The 18,409-nt window shown below is 39.4% G+C and overlaps 1 protein-coding gene across 3 annotated transcripts in view; it reads left to right on the forward strand.

Annotated features, from left to right (window-relative positions):
• Positions 1–18,409, forward strand: part of KIDINS220 (kinase D interacting substrate 220) — a 124,980-nt gene that overhangs the window by 91,111 nt on the left and 15,460 nt on the right. The window contains exons 23-26 of one of the 3 annotated variants that reach the window (XM_063442189.1): positions 2,254–2,432; positions 6,460–6,683; positions 10,469–10,582; positions 15,825–15,881. In XM_063442189.1, coding sequence (XP_063298259.1) covers positions 2,254–2,432; positions 6,460–6,683; positions 10,469–10,582; positions 15,825–15,881 — 574 coding nt within the window. The remainder of the gene's footprint in view (positions 1–2,253; positions 2,433–6,459; positions 6,684–10,468; positions 10,583–15,824; positions 15,882–18,409) is intronic. The other 2 variants (XM_063442190.1, XM_063442191.1) reach the window with 2 other exon arrangements.

Raw genomic sequence — 18,409 nt, forward strand, 5'->3', positions numbered from 1 at the left:
ATGTATACATTGCAGGGTTAATCCAGCCTCTAGTGGCTGTCTTCCTGACAGCCGCTAGAGGCGCTTCCCCGACGCTAAATGGGAAAATTGCATTGAGCACACAGAACGTCCATAGGAAAGCATTGAGAAATGCTTACTTATGGGCGTTTGTAATGTGCGCACGACCCTGGTCACGCATGCGCATTTGGCTCCACTCTGGAGCTGATGTTGGAGGGAGAGGAGAGGTCACCAGCGCAGAGGGAGCCCGGTGCTGGATAAGATAGGTGGCTGAAGGGGTTTTAACTCCTTCAGTCCAGCGGGGGAGGAGGGAGGGTGGGGAGAACCTAAGGATTATATAGTGTTTTCCTGACACTATAGTGATCCTTTAAACCCTAGGGACACCTCCAGTGGCCACTCCTCAGACGGTCACTAGAGGTGCTTCCTAGGGCAGTGCTGCACACCACCTACATGGAGATACTGAACGTTCCTCATAGAGATGCATTACTATGAGGAGATGCTTATTTGCTAGGGTGGCATTTGACTCTGCCCCAGCCTACCTCCTTGGCAATCTCAGCCAATCTAATTCTTTCATAAGGCGAGCTGGGAGGCATGTTTGTGTTCCTGACCCTATAGTGTTTCTTTACGTGATTTTATAAGCTGATAATAATTTGTAGAACTGAAAATGTAATTTTAAAACAAAACTGCAGTTTCTTATTTACACACACACATTTTAGTTGAAAGAGTTGTTCCTGTGAATTCATATTATACATTTGCACACACCAGAACATCGGACTTTTAAGAAAAGAGTAACTTAATATAAAAGACAGAATAAAAATAGAGATTGACCTTTCTAAAAAGAGAAATGTGGGGGTTGTGCAATTATTCAGTTTTAATATTGGTCAATACCAGCAGCCAGGGTTACGTTAGAAGAAAATATCAAAACAAATGATGAATATGGATGCGAAACCTGCTGATTTGTTCTTGCTCCATCAACCTCTGTGCAAATGATCAGTTTAGTGGATGGTTCCTTGGTTGAAAAATGCTGTTTATGTACTTGCAGGAAGGACTGCCTGTTACACTAACTGCATAGCTAATCACTGCTGGATAACTAAGCTCTGGCTCCAGAGCATTCCTTTTGAACTCTGTGTTAAAGTCTGCAAATCCATAGTGCTAGTTGCTTTGAATCGGCATAAGCTGACTGCTTGCCTTGCACATTTTTACAGCCAGATTTTTTTGCTTTCTTTGTAGATTAGTTATTACTTCATACTTAAATTTGGATTTAATGGTTTAATCATAAACATTATATTGCTCATAAACTTGTGGAATTTTTCTTTCATGGCCAGCTACTGTTGCTGTGTCTGAGTTCTCACTAACTTGGTATCGCCGATTTTGATGAAATGTTTAAATGTAGACTGAACATTCCACAGTTAAACTCCGTGACAAGCAGACGTTCACACATCTTACTGAATTTATGCTGAATTATTCTTAAATGTTGGCTTTAGAGTTCCTTAAAACAACCTGTGACTCTTATTCCCTGATTTAAACCTTATCCAACCACGTGGCTTGTAGTTCCTGTAATCCCAATATGATATGTGCCTCCTGTTTGATACCCTATCCATTTTGGTTCCATAATAGTGACACTACTGATTAAGGGCATTAAACGGGTTAAGTGTTATGTGGTGACGTCGTACGCAAAAGGCTTACTTTGAACTCCAAAGGTTTAACGTTGAATTCACTAGCTTACTGTAGTCTTTACATTCAACTCCTAAGTTCTGTATAGACCTAACCTCAAATTCTGCAACCCTCTGTCGATTTACCAGTGAGCTCCACTGCTTTCGAAGGTTTAACACAGAGCCCTGCAAATTCAACGTATATTAATCTCCTCTGTTCTATTTAGGCTCAAAAATAAATTAAGTACAGTAAGGTCAAAATTTTGTTGAAGTTTGTGAGGAGTCCAATTTTTTTCTGGGTTAACACTGGAGACTGCTGCGGTAATAATTGTTACATTTCTTAAAATAAAATCTGGGTTGTGTGAATAAACATACATGTGAATTTAGATCATGCTGCAAAAGGCTTCCATACTGGTTTGCATTGGTATGGAAAGCGAATGACTCACTTTATAAAAATATTGGCCTTGTTAATTAATACATGTGGAAGGGGGGTTGCCGAAGTTGCTGTGTTAATTTAGGTAATTTATAAAGCATTGTATATGTAAAGAGTCGAATTTCTGCGAAATAGAATGTATCTCATTTTTTTTTCCTTTTTATATTTCAGAATTTCAAAAAATATTCCCACAACAAAAGATGTTGAGCCCCTCCTTGAAATTGATGGGGATATTAGAAACTTTGAAGTATTTTTATCGTCCAGGACACCAGTTCTTGTGGCTAGAGATGTGAAGACCTTTTTACCATGTACAGTAAACCTGGATCCAAAGCTTCGTGAAATCATTGCAGGTAATTGGTTACGGATTTGTTTAATTTAGCTGTCTCTCTGAAGTCTAAACTCTGTGTACCAAAATAGTTAGCGCTAATTCATTCACTATCATTTAATGGTTATGGGGGAGATGGAGTAATGTGAGGATATATTAAGGCTGAGGGGGCTAAGACTTATGGGTATAGTTTTCCTGGGCCCTGTCAGGAGAATTAGTTCAAGCAAATCAAACAAATTCAATTACTCTTTATAAGTAGCCAAATTAGCAAACTATTTTAGAGAATTGAATGATTTTTATAAGTAACTAAATGGTAGTGCAAATTCAGGTGAAATAACCAGATTTGCTTACTGTAATTCAAATGGCTGCTGTTTGACTTTATTTAGAGGACTCTCTTTCAGGCTAAATATAACGGTCCCCACTTAAATGAACACTTCAGACACCATAACCACTACAGTGTTGCTTTAGGAGGGCAGAAACATGAATCTATTACAACAAATTGGTTTTCTGCTATTCATATAGTTTCATCTGAACATTTGCTTTTAATCTCATCAGCACAGTGTATAGCTAACATTAGACACCTTGACAATTTTACTCAAAAGTATTTTTTCTTCTATTTAAAAAAAAAAAAAAATATTTATTTTAGGATACCAGACAATATAAATACACAGTAACCAATTTACATATTTTACACTATAAAACAGAGAGAACCTATTTACAATTTTTTGTATGTGGATTTGCTACGTTAAATTACATTATGCATTACATACATTCTCTAAAATAACTCAGCTGTGGCTCAAGAGGGAGGGGAAAGGAAAAGGGGTGGGTGACCGTTGGAGATGAGGGAAAATGAAAGACTGTGAAATATTGCCAAAATAGAAACCCCTAACCAGCATACAATTGTCAGTTAAATACAAAAAGTTTAATATCGAGAAAGCAGAAACAGGTGTGTTTTTCATGTTGTTTGGGGGACCTATTAATAACACACATCTTTATCTGTAATCTTCAGTATATTGAAGCATATAGTACACATTCCATGTCTGCAGTTGTATAAAATAGCCTGTTATCACGGCTCATGCTCTGAATTCACAGCCTTTGGTCCCAAGTAACAGGTATACATTGTTACATGCAAGGTGTTACATGCTTTTTATTCCATGTTTTTATGTTGTGGCTTGATACTCTAGTTATGTCTTTGGCTTTTTTTTTTTTTTTAATCTAAATTTTAAAATAAGATCACACAATCAGAACTGCATATACCATTTCCTCTTTCACACATTGGTCTCTCACTAACACCAAAACAGGATCTAATCATATTTCATTTTAAACAGGCCATATGAAGCATATAGTGTGAATATGTGTTTCATCAAGGGGTGGGGGCTAGTTTGTTCCAAAAAGGAAAATGGAACTGCGTGTAACCATCTTAAATGGCAAAATGTTCAGTTCAGATCTGCTAGACTACAAATCTGTTTATCAGGAATAGGTGACCTTAGGCTCGTGGGAGTCAAAATCCTCTGCAGGCTACATGTTGATCATTGCACACCTGAAACATTGTCTGTGTCACGAACGCCCCCTTCTTCAAGAGTGTGCGTGAACGTAGTTGTGGTGGTGAAAAGGTTAACTTTCACTATTTGTCTGCACTAGACCGGAAATAATGATAAAGTCCCCCTTAACACCACCCATTTTTTTTTTTTTGAAAGCTAATGATCATTAACATATCAAATAAATCAACTCTTCATTTAAAAGGTAGAGGCCATATGGCTGAAGTCAGCTAGTTTTATATTTAAACCAGACTTCCAGGCCACTTATGTGTGAATTCATCCATCCATCTGACCCCTTTCACATTCCTGTGCAATTTACATTATCCCTTCTGTCATCTGACCTTGCAACCAAGTGACCAATCCATATATGCACTACACAGATTACATTAAATGGCAATATTCTATTGTGCTACAATGAATTATGCACCCTTGGCGTGACAGTCTGCCCATGATTCATGTGGCTAAAACAAACTAGAGTGTGTTGGTTTCTTGTCTAATCTGTAAAATTCTATAGATTTATTTGGAAAATAATATCAGGCAGACTCTTGGTGATATAGTGATGGAACTGAATGAGTTTATGTGGAGGTGTAACTGTTAATTAAACAGTTTCATTAATCATTTATTTTTTACAAGTCCATTTTTTTTGTTGTCTTTCCTTTTTTTTTTTTTCTTTTTTTTTTTGTTAAAAAGAAATCTTGTAGAGCAAAACAATTCCTAAACTAAGATCCAAGGACAAAACAAAAATATAAACTACCTGTTTTAAATAATTGGATCAGAGGAGTACATAACACAGTACAATGCTGAAAATAAGGGATGGGGGGGGGGGGGGGGTAGGGGGAGAGAAAGTGCAAAACGAGACTTGAGTGATACAATTCGTGACATTGTGTCTATATAAGAGTAACCACTAGAGTAGCGGGACAAGAGATCATTTTGATGTCTGTTTTCATAAAATTCTAACTTGTTAAATGTTCTTCACTTTTTAGTTGCTCTGGTTTAACTCTACAGAGAAATTTGAGCAATAATATATACGGTATATATTTACTTCATAAACAAATTTGAAAACACTTGATAGTTTGTTAAATGGATTAAAGGGAAACTTGTAAAAGGCAACACACACTGCCCTACTATTTACTAGATTATTGATTTTCCAAATTTGCCTTGACAAATTTGGAGCTTAGTGAGTGACCCTGAAGATGCCCTTTTGGTAAAATGCCTATTCAAGAGGCTCTGAGTTTAGAGGTAGATTAATTCACATCTAAGTCCTTGTTTTGCTATAGCTATATAATTATACACCTATAAAAAGTGTACCGCTGTGGAAGATTTCAGGTGTCTGCCTATTATATTTGTGCCACCCTATTAAAGGGCTGAAAGGTGGACAACTGGAAACGGGGGATTATCTTAAAAGCTGTTCAAATCTTCATTTCACGTTTAAGAAGAGATTGTTTGCTTTTAGTATTCTACCGTTATGATGTGTCTAGATGGATAGATAATTTCACTTAATAAATGTGATATCAGTGGGTACCAGGCAGTGTTAATTTTGTTGACAATTTTAGTCAAATCTTGACACAAAGGGGCACAGAGGGGCTGGGGAAGGGGCAAAAGAGGACCGATAGAGGCTTTAACTAAACCCGTTTTTTGTCATGTCGACTAAAATCTACTGGATTTAGTTGACTAAAACTAAAACAATTCAGATGACTTAAATACGACTAAAACTAAAATGGCTTTTTAGTCAAAAGACTATGATTAAAACTAAATTGAAATTCGCCACCAAAATTAACACTGGTTCCTGGTCACACTAAGAGGTTTTAGTTTTTTTTTTAAGAGGCGCCGATTCCAAAGATTTTTTTTTTTTTATTAATAAACACATGGATTCTTTGAGTAATATATTAGTCTCCAGTGCCGGTGCACTGACAGCGCCGAAGGCCTCACTGCTGTGCACAAAACGCACACTGCTACAGGACTGTTCTCGTAACTTAAAAAATTCTGTTTATTAATTTTACAGTTTTGGTTATGAGCGAGTAATTGGCTCTGATTCACACTTCAAAGTGCCTTAACACTGCCTATCAGGCACCCCTAATGGTCATAAGAACCCTACGAATTCTCCCCCCCCCGCTACTTAACTATGTTATCCTACATATACCAGCCGTTCATAGGTGGTGTCTTTAGCCCCCTTGAAAAACAGAGGTCCAACTCCTCTCGGTTAGCATATAATACACTGGAGGCACAGGCTGCACCATGCCCTTCAGTACCCCCTCCACGAACATTTTTCTTAGTTCCGGGGTGGGAATTCGATGCAGTATTCTACTTTTCTGTTATCTACTACATATGTTCCTATAAAATCTATATTGTCCTACAAAATATAAACCTTGTGCAGTCCCACAGCCACCACACTGTTCTCAGTTATATGTAATTCTTATGTGTTCTATTGCTGCTGTGGCAAGGCATGCTTGTACTGTCATATGTGCACGACGAAAATAAAGAATTTAAAAATAAATGTATCCATAACTGTTCCAGATGTACGTGCAGCCAGGGAACAGATGAATATTGGAGGGTTTGGTTATCCCACATTGCCCTTGCAAGAAGCGCCTCCGCGAGCAACATCTGTTTTCAGCCAGCCATCCTCTGTGTGCTCTTCAACGTCCTTTAACGGGCCATTCCCTGCAGGAGTCATATCTCCTCAACCACCAAGCAGCTACTACAGTGGTATGACTGGGCCTCAACATCCCTTCTACAACCGGGTAAGAATAGTTACCCCCTCCATATCCACATCTCCTCCTTTTTATGGGTGCCATTTGTGAACGGGTTAAAAAATTAAAGTAGTTACGGCTATCTTCTTAATGTTGTTGTTGTAGAGGCCAGCACTGTATGGAATCAGCACTGTAGTATCTATCTAAACTTATACGATGTTTTCTCTTTTTACTGTAATGTAGCAGTAGAGAAGTAGATTCACCTTACAAATAATGCCAGATTTACTTCCTTAGGAATCCTTTCCTAAAGTAACAGAAATATCAGTTATCATAGCTGTTTTGTTTTTGATATGAGTTATTAAGTCCAGCTATCTAATGGGTGCTTTGATGCTAAAAGTTAAATCCCCTCTTCCCCCAGCCCGTAACTCATACCTGAGGGGCCTTGCATATGAAGTACATTAGTGATTCCATAGCTGTAGATCCTTACCGAGACAGGGGTGAAGCCAGCAGCTACAGCTTCCCCAGGTGGGCTGGCCTTTGGGAGTGCTGGTCTTCCATGGCAGATATTGGCCCCTATGCTCATCCAGCTTCTCCCATGCAAGTATCAATCCCTCTGCCTGTCCTGCTTCAAAATACTACCTTTACAAAAGCATTAGTGGCTCTCGGGTCTAGCTCTTTCTTGATACATCACCTGGACCAGATAATAGTTCAGTTGGCAAGCAGGTACGAAGGACAGCCACTAATCAAATGACATTAAACTAATGGCGACACTCAATCCAATACATAAAACATATGAGGAATGCAAAGGGACCGTGGAGATGAGAAATACGTCCCTGCATAAACACTAATTTGCATATCTACCTGAATATTCATATTTAGGATTCTTGGTATTCAGGTAGTGCAGATAACATTTGCAAGATAGTGAGGAATAAGGAAGTGAGTTTTGGAAAGCAAAGTAATTTGTTGGGGGGGAGGGGAATCTATGAGCTGTAAGTAGTTTGGTTGCAGATCAATTCATTATAGATAGTTTCTGGGCTTATTTCCCTTTCACGAAAAGGAAATCTGTATAATTGGCGACAATTTATAATAAATCCAGTTGTTTGCTGACTCAGCTTACAGAGACTCTCAAGGACATCTTGTGCCCCTTGTTTAAATCACATTACATTTTGGCAGAATCAGACCTGCGTCATTCAATCTTCTTAATGTGCTCTGTGTATGTGTGTGTTAAATAGCCATTGTTACAGTGCAGGGTATATCTTTTATATAACGGTTGATCAAATGTATTTGGTAGATGTAGGTTGTATTTTCGGTCACCCCTTATTATATTTCTGTCATTGCTACATAAGATCGTGCATCTCCTTTCCCTGATGGCTAATCACAAGCAAGTGTGAGGAGCTCTGTCAAAGGGTGTGCAAGTAAAATGTAGTGAAAACATGGAAATCAGTGAGTCTACAAGAAACGCTTTAATGGAGGAAATGGTTTTTGGTCTTCCTTCTAAATGTGACTTGTCAGGATGGTAGATCCCCATTAAAACAATAGTCAGACACACCCTCCTCATCCTTCTTGTGTCTTCCTGTTTAAAGAAGGCATTTATCTGAAAATACTGTTGGATTGTTTAATTATTTATTTTTCATTTTTTTTTTTTGTTATTTTTCTAAATGCAGCGTAGCAACATTGTAATATTAAAAGCCCTAGCCTGCTGCGTTGTCATCAAATCTCTATATTTTTCCCCATTTCCTGTCTCGTTCATCAGTTACTCTTTGCCTTCCGCTTTTTTATTTTCCTCCTTGGTGAATTAGAAACCTCTGACATTGTATGTTGTATTGATTTATTAGTCTGACTTATTCTTGATAAAGGTCCACATATGGCAGAGTCCCCACACACCCAGCATCTCCCCATCTTTCTGTTCTTATCTTTTCTTGTCATTGAATTGGGAGTATACTGTAGCCCACTCAGGGTGACAGAAAGATTTCAATGTTTGTACGTCCCAGCAAATCCCTCGTACATTGAAATGGTTGTTCAGGGAGATTTTGTCACTTAGAGTTGTTCATGGAAGTCCTCTTCTTCTCTCTGTGGTTTTAATCGGATGAGCAGTGATGATGACTGACCTGCCGACATCACCACCAGCAGATGGAAGTAAAATGGCAGCCATTCTGCCAACTGAACATGACATTCTGCAGTTATTACTGTAGCATCATTCCATGGAGCTTCCTCATCAACAATACCCACACGTGCTTTAGGTAGAGTTCCATATGTAGCTAACACTCACTTTGATCCTGCCATTACATGACCGTCATAGTCTTCAGAGACCAACTATCACAGCTGTGAGATGTGTGGCCATTTAGAAGACATATAAAAATAGTTTGAGCGTGAAGTTAGTGTCATGAAGTAGTGAGCAGTTTTTCCTGAGTTTGTAAGTCACGTGTCTCAAGCCACAGTACATCATTTGAGGCAAGATCCTGCAGTACTGATTCTTAAGTGTCCAGTGATTATTTGCTGGAGACGGTCTGTGTTTAACCCTTTCATTGCCAGATGGCAGTGAACCATGTGCTATTCTGACAGTGAGGGTTATTTGTCAGTTTATACTACATAGTGACATGTAATGCAGTTTGATCCCCATAGAATGTATTCAAATTAGAAATCACCTTTTTTAGGGCTCCCCCCCTGGACCCATGGGTATACCTACTCAGTAGAACGATAGATGGGTGGACCAGACATGAACAAAAACTCATACATAATATAACTCTAGCGGCTAGGAGGGCAGTGGCAGCGGAATGGCTTAAGACGGCCCCCCCACCGATTTCAAGTGTCATCAATAGAATCAGGGAAGTACACCTGATGGAAGATCTGACAGCAAGAGTCAGGGGTACCCATACCCGATTCCTGAAAACTTGGGCTCCTTGGGAGGATAGCCCTTTAGGTTAAACCGTCTGGTGGTCCTGGAGACCGCAGGACAGGCAACTAAAAAGGATAACGCCCTTGGTGCCCCCCCTCCCCTCCCCCCTCTTTTCCTCTCGACTCTTTCTTCACCCTCACTATCTATGTGTACACCTGTATACAGGTAAAGGTAGCCTCCTAGTGGGGACTGTGAGCGGCACACCCAGCACACAAATTAAGGCACAGGAGGGCCTGATGACGCTCTTATACGATGCAGCCCGAGATAAACGGGCATTGGCCGCCCAGAGACGACCCGGCAGCTAGGGTACTCACTCTTATAGGGGACACGTCCTCATCCCACAAACAGGTCACACAGGTTGCCATGGATGGAGGGTTCTGCGTTTTTCTTAATTTCTATACACCCTTTTAGTTATTCCCAAAAATAAAAACTGACAGCCTATGGCTCACTATGTCGGTGGACAGCTATGCGCTTTAACTATACAGAACAGGGAACAAGGTGGAGGCATTCCATTAGGCAGCCCCCGCCCATACATGCTTTGATAGAATGGGTGAACCCTGCGTATTATGTATGCAGCCAATGTCGTGAAGTGCATAGTGCTCCTGTGATGTTTCTGTTATGACTGTCATAATAAATAAAGAATTCAAAAAAAAAAAAGAAATCACCTTTTAAAGTCCTATTCCCCTAATTAAAACATGGAGGGTTTCTAAACCGATAGATATTTTCATATTAAACAGACCCTTGTGACATATTAAATAATTACTTATTGGATAAAGAGTTTCTTAAAGAACGGTGGGTAAGCTGCCCTAGAGAAATGTTATGGTGAAATGGAAATGTCAAACCTCTTTATGATTACATTGTTTCATTTGTTATCATTCCTATTTTTGTTGTTTATTTGTTTTTATTTTGTTTCTGCATGTTTTTGTTTTCTTTTCCATAGCCATTCTTTGCACCTCATGTTTACATGCCAAGGTATTACCCTGGCAATCCCCAACATCCCATGTCACGTCCATCCGTAAAACCCAATATGTCCAGAGATCAGAGCAGTGGCTTAGTAAGTATTGTGAATGATGCGTTTAACACTAACTGGGTGATGGAATCTTTGCTAATGAGCTCTGCACCCTCTCGGCAAGGATAGTCTCCCTCATACATTCCATCGAGACTTTTATTGGATATATCTGGAATGCAAGAGGCTGCCTATAACTGCTTCCTGTTAATTAACACCACTTATTTTTTCCTTTTCTCTGTCTATAAAGAAGAGTTTGTTTTTGGATAAGATGGTGTTATTTTGTGTACTAATATGTTTTCTGTAGTGATGAAGAACCAATTGCTTTCCTTTTTAAAATTGCCATAATGGAATTCTGTAATCTGAACAGTATTTAATGGTATATGACAGGTATTTAGAGTATGCAAATGATCTAAACATTAGGTATTATGTATAATGAACAATTCTGGGGTGAAGTTCTAATAATGGAACTAAAACCATGGAAACCATTGGCTTGCTTTTTTAATTGTTCCACGTTTAGAACATTGTCTCAGAACAATTATTTATATATTATCCTTGCTGTTCTAGTACAAATTTAAAGCAAATATATGGGTTGGTTTTAACATTTTATCCTTCACTTCTTGCTATATGTAAACTGTTTGGGGATTATTATTATCATGGTGCTAACATATTCTATATTTTTCTCTTCTCTTACACATTCCAACCAATCCTGTATGTTGGGAAAAAACATCCTCACTGATAATTGGCAGCTTTCATAGTACCGTAATATTCCTTTTTACAGATACTATAGTAGTGACATGTCATCCTCAGTTCAATATAGTGGGTTCTGATTAGAAAGTTGCATGTGGGGCAATAAAAATGGCTGCAGCATCCTACAGGGGTATGAAGAAGCGAAAAGGGGAGAGGGTAAAAGGGGAATAAAAAAAACAGGGGTGGGGAGGGTAGGTAGGTTGGAGAGCCGTTTGATTCGGAGGTCTTTGTCAGGTTATATGGATACCTCGACCCCAAGCAGGGTCCATGTATTGTGGATAACTGCATGAGTAGGTATGGGGCAGTCTCCAGGTGGGAGAGGAACTCCAGCCCAATAGTGCCATCTGCGTGTGGTGCGTTCCCTAGCTTTCACCATATCCACCTCCAGATCCTCAAATCTGCCGGTATCCTCCACTTCCTGATCCCACCGTTATAGCAGCGGATGCATGATCATTTGCAACTATATATTTAATTGTAGTTTGATAACACAATGCTTAAATGAAACAGGACTTTCATATAGATTTAGTACTTATTGCTAAAAATGCTTCAGAATTGGGCTAGAAATAGAATTGTATTATTTTGCTTACAAGTATTAATCAAATTAGAGGATCAGATCTCCTCAGATATTTATTTTTCTAATGGCTGCTGTAAATTGAAGTGCACCATCTGTGTATCTGGAGATAGTGACTTACTGGTTAAAGTCTTGAGGGGAAATGGTGTAATCATTGGATGATAGAATGTGCAGACTGCACAAAATGGCATTAGCGGTACGTCTCCCAGCAGCGCTCCAAAATAAGGCCTTATCAGTAGAGGAAAGATAATGACAAAATCAATGTCTTCTGAGGAAAATAACGCAGCCGTCTAATACATGCGTCTGTTGTAAACATGGCTTCCATGCAGTAATCCAGAAGCCTGTAAATTATATTGAGTTATGGCACTCTCTGAAACCAATCTGTGGAACTTAATCAAGCACTGGGTGGTTTAGTATGTGAGATCCTTTCCGAAGAGATGCTTTACCGCAATCATTGTTGCGATTCAGTGTATACAAAAATCATAGGATAGGATTTTTGGCCTTTCTGTGTGCTGCACTGTGGCCTCAGTGCTGCAAGAGTGATGAACCATTTGCACAGCAAGCCCTCTTATGCATAAAGTACTATGATAAAGAGAATTATACAGGTGATACTCGAAAAATTTGAATACGTTCATTTATTTCAGTAATGCAACGTAAAAAGGGAAACTAATATATGAGATAGACACATTACATGCAAAGCAAGATAGTTCAAGCCGTGATTTGTCATAAGTGCGATGATTATGGCTTACAGCTCATGAAAACCCCAAATCCACAATCTCCGTAAATTAGAATATTACATGCAATCAATAAAACCAGGAGTATACATAGAACAATATCCGACCTCTGAAAAGTATAAGCATGCATATGGACTCAATACTTGGTTTGGGCCCCTTTTGCAGCAATTACTGCCTCAATGCGGCGTGGCATGGAAGCTAGCAGCCTGTGGCACTGCTGAGGTGTCATGGAAGCCAGGATGCTTCAAAAGCGGCCTTCAGCTCTTCTGCATTGTTCGGTCTCATGTCTCTCATCTTTCTCTTGGTTCAGGTCAGGCGAGTTTGCTGGCCAATCAAGCACAGTAATCCCACGGTCATTGAACCAGGCTTTGGTGCTTTTGGCAGTGTGGGCAGGTGCCAAGTCCTGCTGGAAAATGAAGTCAGCATCCCCATGAAGCTCGTCTGCGGAAGGCAGCATGAAGTCTTCCAAAATCTCCTGGTAGACGGCTGAGTTGACCCTGGACTTAATGAAGCACAGTGGACCAACACCAAATCAACACAGACTGTGGAAACTTCACACTGGACTTCAAGCATCTTGCAGTGTGTGCCTCTCCATTCTTCCTCCAGAATCTGGGTCCTTGGTTTCCAAATGAGATGCAAAAGTTGCTCTCATCAGAAAAGAGGACGTTGGACCACTGAGCAACAGACCAGGTCTGTTTTTCCTTAGCCCAGGTAAGACGCTTCTGACGTTGTTTGTTGTTCAGCAGCGGCTTGACAAGAGGAATACGAAATCTGAAGCCCATGTCCAGGATCTGTCTGTGTGTGGTGGCTCTTGATGCACTGACTCCAGCCTCAGCCCACTCCTTGTGAAAGTCCCCAACACATTTGAATGGCCTTTTCCTGACAATCCTCTGCAGGCTGCGGTCATCTTCCACACTTTTACCTTTCACATAACTTTCTATTAATGTGCTTTGATACAGCACTTTGGGAACATCCAACTTCCTTCGCAATTACCTTTTGAGGCTTTCCCTCCTTATGGAGGGTGTCAATGATGGTTTTCTGCACAACTGTCAGGTCAGCAGTCTTCCCCATGATTGTGATTCCTACTGAACCAGACTGAGAGACCATTTAAAGGCTCAGAAACCCTTTGCAGGTGTTATGGCTTACTTAGCTGATTAGAGTGGAACACTGTGAGCCTAGAATATTGCACCTTTTCACAATATTCTAATTTACGGAGATTGTGGATTTGGGGTTTTCATGAGCGGTAAGCCATAATCATCGCACTTATGACAAATCACGGCTTGAACTATCTTGCTTTGCATGTAATGCGTCTATCTCATATATTAGTTTCCCCTTTTACGTTGCATTTCTGAAATAAATGAACTTTTGCACGATATTCTCATTTTTCGAGTATCACCTGTATGTGTTATTTAACGTCAAAGTAAAACTGCCCGTCATATTATAGGTGTGTCATGGGAAGTCTCATTTTTGGCCATAGTGTAGGATTTGTAAGGTAAATTAGGAACTGCGCTCAATCCCATCACTCTGAACCAGGGTGCAACTAAACCTAGGTCCCAGGTACACTGCAAGGTTCAAGTAGGCATTTTTTTTTTTAGCTAAATGACAAGCAGCAACATTTTGACCTATGAGGTCTTTCTCAAGCTCAGTGTAGTATTTGTGCCAGGTCTGTCCATGTCTTTTCTCTGTTCCAACGATCTGGTCGAGCCAACAGCTTTGCTAGGAACACATCTCCCAAGAGTCATGAGACTTTTTAATCTGATCCTCAAAGGCCATAAATCTCCAGATTTCATGTGTATTTGGTTGCATGGCATTATAAGCTATGTCCCTGTAACATAACTTGGGAACTGAAGTTAATTTACTATAATTAACTATAATAGTCTTCAATCATTTAAGAAGTGCCTTAAAACCCATCTCTTTAGGGAAGCTTATGGCCTCCCAGAGTAACCTCTACCTCACATACCTGTCTCTTGCTCTCTCCTAAAGGGCAACCTCCCCACCCCACCTCCTTTAGACTGTAAGCTCGCTGAGCAGGGTCCTCTTTAACTTATCTTTCCTGTAAGTTTTCTTGTAATTGTCAAGAATCCCCCCTCTTATAATATTGTAAAGCACTACGGAACCTGTTGGCGCTATATAAATTATAATAATGATAATAATAATGCAGCCTATTTCCATGCCATGCTCACAGTAAAATGGCAGTGTTGTATAAGGCCAAAATGGAGTTTGTAAAATGGGGCAGAATAATTGTAAAGTCAAATTACTATAAGAATGGCTAATTCGTTTTCTGATGAATGCACTTCAAAATATTTTAACCAAAAATGAAAGGGAGCACTTGGCAGAGTGATCCGTAGCTACCCTGTACAGAGGAACCCATTATAATGGGCAGCATTCAGTAAGCACCAGATTTCAATATTGTCATTAAATCGTGAAGCTGTGACCATACCGGGCTGTATTTATTTATTTATTTATTTATTGGTAGATATTGTGTGTGGTTTTATATTACTTTGTTTTCTCTTTCATGCTCTGTATCTTTTTATAGTATGTTAGATCCAATACTGTCCATGTAATTTCCCAGCCTACCCCTAATCCCATTTCCCACTGGGCTGCTCTTTTTGTGTATTTATGAACATTTCCAATTTGTTTTATTAGTCTTGCAGGAGTCAGAAAAGAACTTTTTCAGGCAGATGAGGGAGTTAATGTTTTACAAACCAATATCTGTAACATGCGGCCCACAAGACCTGTCCCTCCTTAGATTGTGTGACATGTCATGATTCCCTTTTATTCCAGAAGTTTGGTCCTTAAGGGGTTAAGGCAGGGTTACGAATCTTAAAGTATGTTTTGTTTTACCATTTACTGTAAGGAGAATTTACACGTTAGTGTCTCTAGCTCTGGCTTTTTAACCCCTTAAGGACACATGACATGTGTGACATGTCATGATTCCCTTTTATTCCAGACGTTTGGTCCTTAAGGGCTTAAACTAATAAAAGATAATAGTAAAATAGAAACGGTTTGCATGTGGAATCCATACATACCACCTGACTATAGATGGCATTGGTATAGATGGTGTTTTGTTTTTTTACGAACAGAATGAAAATATAAATTTTTTCTTTCTTATTTTTTTCACTTGAAATGGAAAACGAGCATGAAACATTATTTTCTTTTGTTTCTTGTATTTATTATTTTTTTTTTTATTCTGGTGAAAAAATCTGTTTTCAGACTGTTAACATTATTTTGCTAGGACATAATCGAAGAGGATGTTTCGGAGAGCCAATCTTCTCCCACACACTGCACTCCGGTAAACACAGCCATTTGGTGTGGTGTTTTAGCATCTCATTGCATTAAAAGCAGCAATGCTGCAATCATGATAACTTCAGCATTACTAACCCTGCATCAGCATCTGGTTGGAGTACATGCGTTAGACTGGCATTAAAACTAATGGTGTGACTCACTGACTTGCTTGTTGTGTTTTTATTTTCTGTGATTGTTTTTATTGTACATTAAATCTTCCACTTGCAACACGGCAGGGTGGTCAATTCCAATAATTATGGCACAGATGTATTTATAATAATTATTTCTCCATTTCTTCTCTGTTCATTCGCACCAAATACTTATGTAATTAAGCAACTTTAATTTCAGAAGCACAGACCATGACTTGCAGTGCTCCAAGCTGGCATAAATAATAAGAAGGGACGTTACAAGGTCAATCAAGGCCATTCTCTTATACCAAAGACTAGATCTGGTGGACTTCTGAGTGTAGAATAAACATTATCATTTGGTAATTTAGCACTTTACTAGTTACCGTATAAGTATTTTTTACTTTTCGTTTTCAAAAGCTAGTGATTAAAAAATGTACCTTTCATCAGTGAAAAATCTAATTTGCGGGTGGGTATGATATCTCGATATTACTAGAGTTGTAAGGACATTATGTATGTCCTGGAATTCTGGGGGTAAGTATCATGGAGGTTTTGGGCTAGTTATATCTGTGCTTAATCATAGGCAACAAGATTTAGAAACTCTCCTTTAAAGTAAAGAACACAACATGATCTGGTCTGTAAGTATGGATTCTGTGAAATCGTTTTATGGAGAACATTAACAAACTATTTGTGAACCAGTATGTGAGTGTTACAAAGCTCCATTGTGTTATTAAGACTTCCATCAATGTATAATAGCTAGATCTGGTTCCTGGCCTAGTGTGGTTTCCGAGCAGATGTGGATTATGAACAGGTATATTGAATTGTTATCAAACACCTTACTTAAATAAGAAGAGTCTGCCTCTGTTAAGCAGACAGCATGAATCAAGCTTCCCTGACGGCAAACGTGTTATTTTGCTTCTCTGATTCCAATTAGCATTAATTCACAATAGTGCAAATACCATCATCACTTAAATGCATATGGTATTTTTTCCCCAAGTCTCCCTATAAGCGGGCCTTTACATTGCGCTCATCCAAATGTATGCTGTTCTATTACAGCCTTTTGTTATAATCACTTCCATATATACATTTTTCTGAAAGGCCAGTAAAATGATTTATTGATTTGAGCAAAATTATATACTTCTTTTTGTGTGTGGTTTTCGAAGAGATTTAACAGATTAGCTATCGTTGGTCACTGGAAAGTTAGTGCTTTCAGTTTGGCTATTTTGGCCTTAAATTTGAAATTCACTTTGAATTCTTGAAAATTCTCAGTTTAGTGAACCATGAGCGTAGGGCAAAGTCCTCCTCTATTCTGTCTCTCTGCCTTCTCCTTCGCCAAGCCATATCGTCCTCATGTTGTTGGACCAATGCACATACGCACTGTGTTCACAAGTGGCAACATGAGCGGAGTGATAGCTCATCTTACCGCTAAAGCGCACCCATATCCCAATTGCTAAGGAGGGAGGGCCAAACAGAGGGTGATGAGGGGTGGGGGGGACAAAGGGCTGACTAGATGGAGGTTGGGCTTCTTGTTGCAGAAACCTAACCTCCCTCCAACCAGTCCTTTGTCCACAGAATTGCTGGCAAGTGAAGAATATAATTACGTCCCTTGCCAGCACACAAGGTGTGTGCACGACGCACGTCATCTTTGCACAAAATTAACTACTACCACCGTGACTACTTCTAAAAGCAGAAGTGGTCATGCTGGTTGGAGTACCCCTGTACTGTGGAGCAATTGCCATGGGAACCCACAGACTTGTTCCAGATGTATCCACATTTAACAGTTTTGCCCAAGTATGTATCTAGTTTTCTATCTGTTAATATTGCCCATAGTGACCTTTTTTTCAGCCATTTGAGATTATAATTTGCACAAATTGTCCATATCCATATAAAACCCGAGCCCTGGCTGCATAGACTGGACTCTTCAGCATTGCTAAAATCCTGTTTTGTTTTTTTTCATCACTGTGCAGGTCAGCTGACTCTTCTTTTATTTTTTTTTATTTATTTTTTTCTTGGGAGCAAACAGGCCTTTGTCAGCCAACATATTATGATCTTCAAATCTGCTCAGACTTACATTCCTGGTCGCCTAGAGCCTGTTTTCCTCATTGCAACGGGAACATAACAGCCTCTGTGAAGTGCCAGGATAACCCTCTTACTGCAGTCATTTGAAGCAATACTGCTGCTGACAATGTGCCTGTGCTGGTTACTGCCCTCACTGGGCCTTTTCGATGTTAGGGATTAGACAAATAATGGGAAAGAACGTGCTCTGAAACGCACACTATAAATTAATTTCACCCTGGAAGGGCCTGCAGTACCGTTCGCAAGGCCTGGACTTCAGATTGAGGACAGAGCAGCATGTTTCTGCACGCATACTGTGTATATATAGATAGATAGATAGATTCATGTATCTATT

This window comes from Pelobates fuscus, chromosome 2, assembly GCF_036172605.1.
Source record: "Pelobates fuscus isolate aPelFus1 chromosome 2, aPelFus1.pri, whole genome shotgun sequence".
Lineage (NCBI taxonomy): Eukaryota > Metazoa > Chordata > Amphibia > Anura > Pelobatidae > Pelobates > Pelobates fuscus.